This window comes from Astatotilapia calliptera, chromosome 3 (genome assembly GCF_964374335.1).
Source record: "Astatotilapia calliptera chromosome 3, fAstCal68.1, whole genome shotgun sequence".
NCBI classification, from domain to species: Eukaryota; Metazoa; Chordata; class Actinopteri; order Cichliformes; family Cichlidae; genus Astatotilapia; species Astatotilapia calliptera.
The window spans coordinates 44,202,560-44,215,283 of NC_137424.1; the positions used below are offsets into that span (position 1 = coordinate 44,202,560).

The 12,724-nt window shown below is 40.8% G+C and overlaps 1 protein-coding gene and 1 long non-coding RNA gene across 6 annotated transcripts in view; one reads left to right on the plus strand and one right to left on the minus strand.

Moving 5' to 3' along the window:
- poln (polymerase (DNA directed) nu) overlaps positions 1-12,724 on the plus strand; it is a 75,689-nt gene that overhangs the window by 53,627 nt on the left and 9,338 nt on the right. For 4 of the 5 annotated variants that reach the window (XR_013906088.1, XM_080298426.1, XM_080298427.1 and 1 more), the window contains 2 exons: positions 1,123-1,205; positions 4,719-4,850. Coding sequence is in view for 3 of the 5 variants with exons in the window: in XM_080298426.1 (XP_080154552.1) it covers positions 1,123-1,205; positions 4,719-4,850 (215 nt within the window). In the remaining 2 variants the exon portion in view is untranslated. Of the gene's footprint in view, positions 1-1,122; positions 1,206-4,718; positions 4,851-12,724 lie in introns of those variants that run through there. The other variant, XR_013906089.1, reaches the window with a different exon arrangement.
- Positions 1,410-6,144, minus strand: LOC145425408 (uncharacterized). The gene is made up of 2 exons (XR_013906091.1): positions 5,821-6,144; positions 1,410-2,036 (listed from the first exon to the last, which is right to left on the minus strand). It is a non-coding gene; the product is annotated as an uncharacterized LOC145425408 (long non-coding RNA).

Here is a 12,724-nt window from a genome sequence, read left to right on the forward strand (position 1 = left end):
GTTACCGGACTTTTATTTTTTGTTTTTGTCATATTACAAAATGAATTGATTGAATATCATGTGGACTTCTTCTTTAAGAGGACAACTTGCTGCTCTGCTTGTTATTTAGCCTTGCAACGAATTAAAGGCACTTATTTTTGCAGTTTTTTTTTTTTTACTCAGTGCATTGATGCCACTCCAGCAGGGGGCAATGAAAATCCAGAATAGCTTTTTCTTCAGCTAGATGTCATTGGAGGATAATGCTCACTTTTGGACCTCATAGGTTGCCCCCATTTACCCCCACATGTCATTTAACAGATACATATCTGTGCATGTGTGTGTGTGCCACAGAGAGAAAACAGCAGAGAGGTATTTTAGTGTACTGTACTGTCATCATATCTAAGAAGTCACATGTCATTATGCAAGGCTGGCACTGAAGCTCACCAGACTTGTAGTGTGGGTATGTGTGGGGCACTCCCTCAACACTGATCAGCTGTGGCAGCTCCCTGTCAGCCCCTCCAGAAATGCCACTTTGCAGACGTGTCATCCCACCCAGTCTGATCCCCAGTACTACGGCTGTCTGGAAGTCACATTACATAACTGTCTGTCTTCCCCTCTCCTGCAGCCTCTGTTCTTTTCTGTATTTATGCGGCTTTAACGTCTACATCTCACACTGCGCTTCTCTTTCTTGCTCTTATAATCTGTTGCCTGATGGGCTTTTTCTCGCTTTTATCTTTGCCCTTACTCTTTCTGTCTTTTTACTTTCTCTGCCAAGTGTCACTTTGGCCATTTCTTTAAAATTGCTGCCAATAACACCTCAATCAGCTTGAACAATATTTAATCTCTGATTGGTGACAGAAATCTTACCCCACATCCCTCGTTAGTCGTAGCCATCTTTTCATTTGTAAATGTTTAATACTTGTCAGCCAAAGACTTCATTTTCTTACTTGTCTTTAAAACAAAAAGTCTTATTTTATTGTAACATCAGTTTTTCTTTAAAAGCAAGTATCACTTCGGTGTTTTCAGTCGACTTTAAATCATAACTCTTCACTTCCACAGCAGTGAAAATGGATAAAATATTAGTGAAATTTCTGTCACTAATGGAATAATGCATCTCTCGCTCTCTCTGAATCTGTCTCTCAGGAAGGGGTTGAGTGAGAAAGAGGTGACATCTGAGGACAGAGAGCATGCCAAACGCGTTGTGTACTCTGTTGTTTATGGAGCAGGTGAGTACAAACACACCTCACAGAAAAGTGGTTTTGTCAATGAATAGGACAAATGATGAGTATGTTTCCAAATGAAAGCATAACAGGTTTAAGTGTCGTTGGTTTTGAAATGCAAGCAGTTCATAGTTTAAAGAGGGTAAATGAATCAGCATTATAGATAATTTAGAGTGCTGTGCAGCACTTAAGTGAAAGAAAAACAGCAAGAAGAGTCTGCAGTTTTATTCTGTGTGGATCAACTTTGTTTTTTGAAGCCAGCTTTAAGCGGCACATGGAGGAACTGCAGTTTTTGTTATTTCTACGTTGTCTTTGTTTTCCACCTCTGAAGGTTGCTCCTTGGTGTTTACTCAGAAATGTCCAGCGATTTCTGCTGGGACATACTGTAGCTGTTTTCCTGTTCCTTTTATGTACTGAATCACAGTCCTGAATCAAGGGATGGGCGATGGAGGGAAAGATTAATATAAAAATAGACAGAAGAGAGCTGAAAGGAAGATAAATACATAAAACAGCCATGTGGCCCTTAAAGAGACTTGTTTGTGTGACTTGTGACCCATTTATGGTTCACACACAGGTGCATTTTCTTATGAACATGGACACACATGACCACAGATCAGTGTCACAGGAGCTTGCTTGTTTGATTCTGGTGTCTGAAATATCTGCTGTTTGTATGCTTGTCATCAGGATTACACATAAACGTCTGAGCCATGAGTGTCATGAAGCTGTTGGAGAGGTGGAGCATGGACAAAGAAAGAATTGATTCTGTTTTGTTGTAGATCCAGATGACTTGGTAGAGAATATGCTCCACTGGCGTCCTGGCTCAGCATGTGTCTCTATCTGTGGATCAAGAATATTATAGATTTAACTGAAGCTACATAACCAAAAGTAGGACATGAAAAAATTCACTTAATAAAACAATATAATTGACTTTAGGACAAAGCAAAAAAAAAGAAATAATATTACTTTCAACATTGAGTAAAATAAAGTTAAACTATTTAATCTTGTTGTCACCATAACCACCTCGAGGTTGCGTTGGTCTGCAAGCCACTTTGCAACCCACCCCAGCCCCTCCCATCATTCTTTTTAGTTAAAGTCTGTCATTAATGTTGCGTGCGCTGTTCTGTACAGTGGTCTTGCTGCTGCTCTGTCTGTCTCCAGTATTCTGTGTTTGCACATGGAAAGATGATCATGTCTCACCAAACATGAAGTATGTAGTTGGAAATAACAATCTTATTCTGACTATACTGGACCTAACCGAACTACTGCTCCTATGGATTTGTTAGACAATATCACGACAATGATCTGAAACACAGAATCTGCATTTAAGATTCGTGCTTTGGACTTAATATGCTTCATTAAAAAACACTCTCAATCTGATGGTTTATTGTTCTGTGGCATTTCACTCTCAGACACGCGATACTAAATGAATCATTTTTTGTAAACTCAATAAACCCTTAACAATAACAACAATGAGAGGCACATATCAAAGCTACTCATGTGAGACATGCGTGCGGGGCAAAACATGCACGGACAAATCGCACAGGAAAAGGTTAAAGAAAAAATGCAGAGTCAGTATTAAGTGTTTGAAAGAGGGCAACAACGTGAGAGCGGGTAGTCAGATGAACAAAATATACAGTAAAGGGGAAAATGTGGCGATTTGTGCAGAGGGTAATGTAGGGGAAATGCACTGGCAAAGAGCAGGCGGGGCCGAGAGGGAAACAAGAAGAGGAATGTAAGGAGCCGCTGATCCACGCAGACAGACGGCTCTTCATGGAGGGATGTGTTGCTATGGTTACAGAATACTAAAAGAATCCTGCTCAACAAGACAATAATCGGGTCAGGGAGGAGGGGCACAGCCGTACACATACATACATAGAGTGGGGCCACAAATAAGAAGGCCACGCAATGATGCTGACAGACAAAAGGTAGGATAGACTATAGACTGTACATAAAAGATGCCAATATGGAAGCGACTTAAACCTGCATTCTTTATAATGGCCAGCAGGGGGCTTTCTAAATTAATATCTATCCAACATCCGCCTGCTAAAAACCAGGGAACCAGGGATATTTCTGAAAATACTTCCTTAAAAAACTGTTTACCTGCAATACAGGCATACCAACTCATATACATTTTAATATTGATATGAGTGCATGATGTATGTATTTGTATGTTTTATAGTATTTATGTCAATAGAAAAAAACCTAAATATATATATTCTTTCCTGCATAAATGTGCCAGTCAATGCAAATACAGACTTAATATTGAGTAAAAGTCTATTTGATTTTATTTAATTTTATTGAATTTAAAGTATCTAAATTGTGTAATTGACCAGATCCTTGTATCACACTGCTACCCAGTAAACATTCTCTCCCTGATGTGCTTTAAGTCAAAATTACTGCCTTTTATATGTTTTTGGGGTGTATTAAACCACTTTTTCAAATTTATTTCAAGGAATCCAGATTTTAAGAAATATTTCTCATTTCAATAGTCAAGCTGCAATCACAGTTGATGTTTGTCTGTGAAGGTCAGACATCCTACACATCCAACACAATAGGGCTGTGTGTTTTCTGTTACATGATTGTTGTGATTTTGAGTCCCTGCTTTAATCACTGTCACCATCACTGAAAAACACACATAGTAACTGTGTTGCCCATTAGCAAACCCTCTACACTCCTCTGCTCGGGCCCTGCTCTTGTGCTCATGCTACAGGCTGCACACCTTTAACACCTCCTGAGCAAACACATCCACACTAGGTTTTTGTGTTCTAGTCTTCATCTCGACACACAAATACTCACCTCTAAGTCTCCCAGTGATCTTTTATCTTGTCCTTTTCATCCTCCCACTCCTCAGTTTGCTCTACTTTTTTTCCTTTGCCTTTCTCCTGCCCTCTGGTCCAGTCTGTCCTCTGTTCACTTAGCTCCTCTCAACTTCTCGGCCTCAGGCCTCACCTATCTGTCGCCACCATCTTTGGTCAGGAATTCTAATAATTATAATTATCTCCACTGAGGTGAATGTGATCAGCACCACCTGTTAAACTCTCCTTGCAGAGAATACATCTTCCAAGTAATTTGCATGTGAGAGGAAATCCAAGGAAAGTGAATAATGTCACAAAGCTAATCGCTGCATGTACCAGACATTACTCAGATTATACATGCATGTATTTTACATCATGCCCAATTCAAAACATTTGAGAAATGCACACTGCATCATACACCCTAACACACCCGAGTCTCCTGACATCGTAGACTAAACACATCCTCTCAAATATCCCATCTCTCCACTGGCATGTCAGCGCCACTGCTGCCCTGCATTGCTGCCTGCCTGCATGCTCCGGGGGGGATATTTTATTCATCACTCGCCAGTTTGATATGTGTTATGTTTGTGGGCAGTGATGAGCTCGCAGCCTAGACGCCAAACTGTAACTTCTGCTCTCCTGCTGCTGTAATAAATCAATAATTTCATAGTTTTCTGACTGAACTGTTTGTTTCCTCCTCCCTGATACGTCTTATCACATGTAGGTCGCGAGCGTCTGTCGGGTATCTTGGGGGTTAGCAGTGAGCAGGCCAGCCAATTCCAAGATCGCTTCCTCCAGACCTACAGAGACGTCCAGGGCTTCATCCAGAGAACCATCCAGCAGAGCCACAAACAAGGTCTGTGTCCATTCACAGTCGTGTTGTATCTAATAAGAAGCTTGCCTCAAGGTTAACGAATATGTATTCCTGAAAGGAAAGAAGCTACTTCACAGAACTCAGTAGAAATATATCAAGAGTTAAAGAAAAAATTAAAAGTGTTTGCTGGTTTGTTTGCGTTTGTGTGTGTCAGTCTGATTAGGCCTGCACTTTTGACATGCATAGCAGACTTTAGGTTTCTTAAGCATCCACACCCTCTGTGGATTTGTGTGTGTTTGGCTGGAGATGAAGAGATGTGCTGGATGGGCTGGAGATGTGCTTGCATTGGCAGGAAGAAGACGAACTGCCCTGGGTCAATACTTGAAGGGGACGGGGTGGATAAGAGGGGAGGGGCTGGAGGGTCTGATGGTTAGGACGAGACCCTTTATTTATATTCTAACCAAACTGCCAGCGCAGCACACTTGAGACTTGAACACAAAATAGTGTAAAGTCTGCACTTTAACCCTGATTGCGCATAGTGCATGAGCCAAGCGTGAACAGGGGGCGGGATGCTTCAGAACAGACCCTCTGACACTCACTGACTGCTGTTTGAGCTAATCTCACCCTCCAGCCAAGGATCTAATCCCTTCTTAACTTTATCTTATGTGTGCTATATTGACTTTCCTCTCGCTAAGAAAAACACTAGCTAATTACAGAGTAAACCAGATAAATTAGCCGACATCAGTGAGAAACATTCAGCTGTGTCACTATGTCAGCTTCAGATTCTCTGTCAGGCTGTGGCCGCGCAGAAAAACAGCATTTATCTGGTCTAATAAATGTTGAAAAATAACCTCATTTTGTAGCAGACATCAAAAATTAGGTCAGACCAGTGGATGTGTTTCACGCCAGCTGCAGCGGCGCACACCTTTTTTTTTTTCCCACAAACACCAACACGCCGTTACACACAGACAGGTGCTCCATCACCCTCAGCACTGGTGACACAGCCCACTACCCGCTCATCACTTCCCCTTTCTTCTGCAATACGGGCGCCGATCGAAGCACCGTAATGGACTCATTCTTTCAGACTGCCGTGCAGAGATCGCAGTGGAAGCCTCCTCGTTCTCAGGGCCAGAGCGATGATGTGCCAAACAGGGGCTTTAATTCAGCCCATCACCATGGTGATGCTCCCATCAGGGACGGCTCTAGAAGTTATTCGCCCCACACTCTTTGTCTGTGTGTCCCTCTCTCATCCTGTCCATCAGTCTGTCTCTTTCGTTCCTTTCTCTCTTCAACCTCGCGTTTTTGATCCACGCTACAGTCTTTATGTTTCATCTTTCCCTTTTCTTCCCCTCCCTTATACCACAGCAGCAGGTTAGCTGATCGATAAAACAGCCTTCTTGAATCAATGCTAGCAGCGGCAGCATACTGTATTACACCAGAGTCCCTGGCTGTTTTAGCTGCTGTGCTGTGACTCAGGGAGCAGGGATTAATATGTGCTGTAGCCTCTCGCCTGCTCTGCACAGCTGATCTGACACTACAATGTTTTGCTCAGAAGGATGTTGACTGAGCAGAGATGAGATGAACAGAGCCACCTCATCTGCTGTCATATTTGCTGAAAATGTATTGGAAAGGGCAATACGAAGGTGAGGTCAGCATCACGTTGTCGGCGTAATTGCAGAGGGGCAAGAAAAGGAGGAGCTGTGTGGAAGTAAATGAGGGCATCAGCCAAGAAGGAACAAGGCAGAGATGAAGAAAAACCAGGGTTGTTTTGATTGTTTATGCCAAACCACAAAAATGATTCAGTCACAGCTGCATTTCTCATAATGGTTGACACTCTGTTTGACACTCTTTGCCACCACTGTGGGTAAGCCTCTGCTGTTGTTCCTCACATCATGCACTTTTTATTGAAATTCTTCAGATTCAGGGAATCACAGAGATCACAAAAAACAGTGAAGCTTTCTTAAGGCTACACTGACATAGGGAGGACTAGCTATGCAAGGATATGAAAACACTCTCATGAAGACGTCCTGTTGCGATGTCCTATTGTTCATGCACAGGTGCGTGCAGTTCTCCTGCAGACTTTTGCAGACAGTAGAACTGTGAAATACTTGTCATAAATAAAATAAAAGGAGGCTGTCGTTTCACTGCTCATTTCACATTTCATGCTCTGCACATGTAGTCTCAAATGGCTGCAACTCTCAGCTGTGCACACAGCTTTTGTTCAGTAACTACGTAACTCACAGATAAGTTTAATCCTGAAATACTACTTCACCAATATTTTGAGATTTTCAGTTTATGGTGGATGTATTTCACTGTCGCTAGATGGTTGCAACATGATAATAATATCTGATATAGATTAAAACCTACAGGGGTCTGAAATGACTGAGAAAGATTTGTGCTGTGGTGATAAAATAATTAATCCCTGAAAACCTTTCAGGGATTAATTATTTTACATGATCAAACCTTAAGATTAAGCTGAAAACATTTCAGTACATTAGGCAACATCACCACAATCAGTACCAATAAAATCTTTTCTGTTGTCAGTAAATATTACAATATTTTACATACCTAAACTGAAATAAAAATCAGATTCATATTCAGAGTCGTTTTATATATGAGTAAAGCTGTTATAGGCTGTGTTTTTATACCAACAGTTGATCACATAACAGTTTGACTGGTCACATGGAGTAATCGAGCCTACAGAGGTTTTCCCACTCTGTCTTACATAATTTATAACTTACTTTTGTGTAGCTGTCTTTGTCGTGGTCCCAGAGTTTTAACCTTTCAATGTCTTGAATTTTGTTTAGAATCAAATGTTCTGTGTCTTTTTTCACCGTGAGCTAGGGCTGTGCGATATGACCAAACTCTCATATCCCGATATAAGAATTCTATCGTCTGATAACGATATAAATCACAAAAATAGAACATTTTCTGTAAATTCTGTGAATCTGGGCAGCTCGACTTGCGGGAAGTGTTTCCAGCTACGCGTCATGTAGCTGGAGTCGAGTGTTTTAACCGATGCATGAAACTCTACATTTTAGACATAAGTTGTAAAGGCCGCCGTTTTCTTTGTGAGTATTCATTACGCAGCGTGCTGCGGGGGAAAGCCTGTTCTAATGTTTGAGTCTAAGGTTTATTTTTTTAGCACCTGGCGGCTCTTTTTTTTACTTCTCATCCGTAAATAATCTGCTCTTTCACGTGATTCAGTTTATTTTGAAAAGTCTCAACAGGATCTTGAGCTTTATTGTGAAAGGTTTATGTGGAACATAAACAAGCGGACACGCGATGGTGTTACTGTTGTTGCTAACCACAACGCATAAAAACAGGTGCTTGTCCGTCTGTAGTGTGGTTATATTAAATATAAGAGAAAGAGAGAACTTTAAGAAATTAATATAGCCACTACAGTGACCATCAAAACGATGAAAAAATATTGCCGTAAACAGTTTATTTTGTGACACCACGAAACAAACGATAGCGTAAAATGAGACGTTTTTATATCATCATCCGATATATATCGTTATATCGAACAGCCCTACCGTGAGCCTGTGTTCTCCATTTTTTCTTGATTGCTTTAGGTTTTGAGTTTTATTTTCTTGTTACAGTCGAGTTCTTGTCATGAATCGCTGTGCGGCAGGCAGGAGTTGGACCCAAAATGCAGGACTCACAGACTCGGGGGAGTGAACTCAAAACACAGCTTTATTTGCTGGCAGGGAAAAAACATACAAACTAAACTAAACTAAACTGGGAACAACAAACTAAAACTCACAAGGAGACACAGGGAGATCCACACAGCATGAGGGACAACGTGACACTGACTCAGAGAAACACAGGGTTTAAATACACTGGGGAGTAACGAGGGGAATGAGACACAGAAGGAGGGCACAGCTGGGAGAAATCAGGACTGACGAGACAAGCAAAGCAGGACACATTTACATAAGACACGGACCTTCAAAGTAAAACAGGAAGTATCACACAGAGACGCAAACTTGACACAGTGGAGACAGCAACTAAGAAACACAGAGACATAAAGCATAAGGCAGAGGACTCTAAGAACAGAGGGGACACAGAGGGGAACTCAAACATGCAGACACAGACTACACAGAACAGAGGGGACACAGAGAAACATGAAGGGCAAGGGATTGAAACTAGAAACCATAGAATAAATCACACAAGTACAATATTACAAACATCACAAGGAACTAAAAACGCTGGGTCAGGAGACCCAGGACCATGACAGTTCTAGATGGTGTTAATGGAGTTTGTTATTTGTTTAGTTTCCACAGGGCTCCTTTTGTTTGCTGTCTTGTGTCTCAGTCAGTAGTCTCACTGTTTTACTTCTTCTGTGTAGTTATTTAGATTTGGTTAAGCTGTTACTCGTTACCCTCCTGTGTTCAATCCTCAAGCAGTGTGTGTATAAATAATCCTGTCATTCCTTTGGTGGCTGTTATATCATCATGTGTCTGATTTTCTTTGTAGTTTGTTTTGTTACTTGCGTTTTCATGGACTTAGTGTTACTTTTGGATTATGAGTTTTGCCTTTTTATTGATGTATTTGGAACATCTAAACTAAACTACTCCTCAAGTTAACTTTAAACATTATCTACCCTAACAGCTTTCACGTGCAGACACCCTTGCTCAGCAATTACCAGGTAAACATAATTGAAGGCTCATCCATCAGTAGATCCATTTTCTTCTGCTTATCAGGGTCGGAGTGGAGCTGGAGCCTGTCCCAGCTGAAGGCAAGAGTCCGGGTACAAAAATAAAATCTATCAGCTAGAAAAAAAATGCTTCTTTAGGTGTTGGTAATGACCAATAACTGGCTAAGCTAAAACAGTAAATATTGGACTTCAGTTGATCTGTTACCCAGAAATGTATCTCAAGCAGTTTTTTACTCATGATGGGTCTTTAGGGGGGTGATTACCTTCTTAAGCACAATCAATCTGCAAAGATTGTAATAACTGAATGATTGTAACCCGATTTGAGAAAAAAAAATAAAACTAGGTACACTCCTGGTCATGCTTTGTCTCTTGGTAAAAGCTCTTAGGGGAGGTCCACATACTCCTCTGTGCAGGAAAAAAACAACAAATTAAAACGCCATGTTGCATTGTAAATGTTGGGTTTGTTAAAGAGCAGCTGTTTGCTGGCAACAAAAGGCAACAATTAAAGTAACAAATTAAAAAAAAAAAAACACTGTAAGTGTTGTTCATTAACACTTAACTAGTCTGCTTGATTAGGACTGCGTGGGTTTGTGTTTGAATGGCAGAAACTCACCAGCTGTCAAACAGTTTTAGTTTAAGCATTGTTATGGTGCATGGAAGCGCAGCCTTTGTTGACTATAATGTTGATGCTGAATGGGCTCTTATAACTCATTTTTTATGTCTTTGTTATAAATATTAATTTGATTAGGAGGATGGTGATGAATTATGAAATAACACAGCATATATTTACCAGATGTTAATTATACTACAGCGTGGTTACCCAGCCGTGGATTTCTGTGATGTTGCCGTAACACTTCCAAAAGGCTGACCACAAAAACAGGCTGAACTTGAAAAACACTGGCCTGTGTCACTCTCAGTGGAAAAACACAGCCTGTTGGGAGTGAAAACAAACACATTCCAGTATGATTCACCACCATACCTGGGGATAAAGGTCACATGCATGTGTCACGGGTCAGTTCACAATGAGCAGAGTGTTAATGTTTGTTGCTATCTGTAGAGCACTTGTTTCCAGCGCATTTATGCTTGTGTGCGGGATTGTGTGTGTGTGTGTGTTCAGGGAAGAGGGTCATTCAGGTTTCATGTCCTAGCTGGATTAGCTCATAGTAAGGGATATCAGAGGGATTTGGCTGTACAGCCTGCTCCATTGTCCAGTTAGTGGAATGTTCTGGCCCACTGTGTGTAAGTGTGGCTGCTTGTGTGTGTGTTGCATACCTGCATATGATAATGTGTATTATGTACGTATCACATCAGTGCACATTCTTGCTGCCCTTTGTGTGTTCGTGTCACTTTTCTAGGAATGTGTGTGTTTCTCTTTTCTTTACGGTGCGACTCATTTGGATGTCGGTGTTTTTGTGCGGATGGCCGTTTGCGTGTGTCTTTGTAAGCCTGCTGTTACCATAATCACCTGTAATGCTCTATCAACAAATGGCTTTTCACACAAAATCACTGGTGTTTTTTGTTTTGTTTTGTTTTCTTTGTTTTTTTATATTTTGCTGGGGTTTTATTGCCTTAAGGCATCATAAACCTGCAGAGATTTTACACAGGTGCTCAACATTGGTAACTTGTTTTACACAAGCTTGTAAGTTGAGTTGAATATGCGTATAATGAAATTTGCTATATAAATAAAATTCTCATTGTCTAACTGTAGATATTTAAAGCCTAAAATATGTTTTAATATAACTAATAAATGGTAGATGGCAGAGATTGGTGTAGCCACACTAATGGAAATTGTTTTTTATGGATGTTTGTTTTTTAAATTCGATGCTTTGATGTTAGGATTTGTTTGTAACTATTTCATAGTAAGTTTTGACAGTTAAAATTGTCAGGTATTTCCATAATCTAAATATTTTTGTGTGTGGTGTTTGATCATCTAAGCTTTGTGGCATGGTTTGTTATCCTATTGGAAGCAGCCATCAGAAGATGGTGCACTGTGGGCATAAAGGGATGGACATGGTCAGCAACAATATTCAGGTAGGTTGTGGTATTTAAATCATGATCAGTTGGTACTAAGGGGCCCAAAGATATGCCAAGAAAATATCCCAACAGGCTGAAGTGGTAATTTAAGCCTGGGTGGATCAATGCTTACATGTTGTTTATGCTAAATTCTGATCCCACCGTCTGAATGTTGGAGCATGTTGTCCAGTTTTGGTGAGCTGGTGTGAATTGTAGCCTGTTTTAACAGGACAGGAGGGGTAACCGGTGTGGTCTTCTGCTGCTGTGGCAGTTATATGTGTTCAGACAGGATCTTCTGGATACCTGACCTGTAAAGAGTGTTTATTAGAGTTTCTCTTACCTTCCTATCACCTCAAAGCACACTGGCCATTTTCTGTTTTTCAGACCATTCTCTGTCAACACCAGAGATGGTTGTGTGGGTAAAATAAGTCAATCAGTAGTTTCTGAAATACTCAGACGAGCGTATCTGGTATCAACGATCATGCCACATTCAAAGTCATGAATGTTTGCATGCCTAAACAAAATTATTTGCTGCCATGTGATTGGCTGATTGGATATTTAAGGGAGTAAGCTGTTGTTTAATAAAGTGGTCAGTGAATTTATAATAATGGTGTTAAAATGACATTATCATACTGTAATACTAAAATAAAACACTATGTTTTAAAGTTTAGGGTTTTTTGTTTCTAGTTTTGAAACAAAGATCATTTTCTCAATAAATCTAATTTTCTTTGTACAGTTTGTTTTTTTAACACTTAATTACTGACCATAATTAACCATAATTAACCATAATTACTGACCTTAGATTATTTTAGACTAGAGTATTTCTCATAAATGGATGAAACGGTGCAGGTTTGATCATGATCACAAACCGGCCCCAGACTGTAAGACTCGGCCCTCATCTCTCCTCCACTCGCACACTGAGCACCGGCTCCCCACAGGGCTGTGCGCTGAGCCCCCTCCTGTATTCTCTCTACACCCACGAATGCAGTTCGACCCACAACAACACTCTCATCATCAAGTTTGCTGATGACACCACGGTAGTCGGACTCATCTCGAAGGGAGACGAAGCAGACTACAGAGAGGAAGTCCTGAAGCTGGCAGCCTGGTGTTCAGAAAACAACCTGGCACTGAACACTAAGAAAACCAAAGAGCTCATTGTTGACTTCAGGAGACACAGCACTGACTGGGCCCCCCTTTACATCAACGGGGAGTGTGTGGAGAGGGTCCACACCTTCCGGTTCCTTGG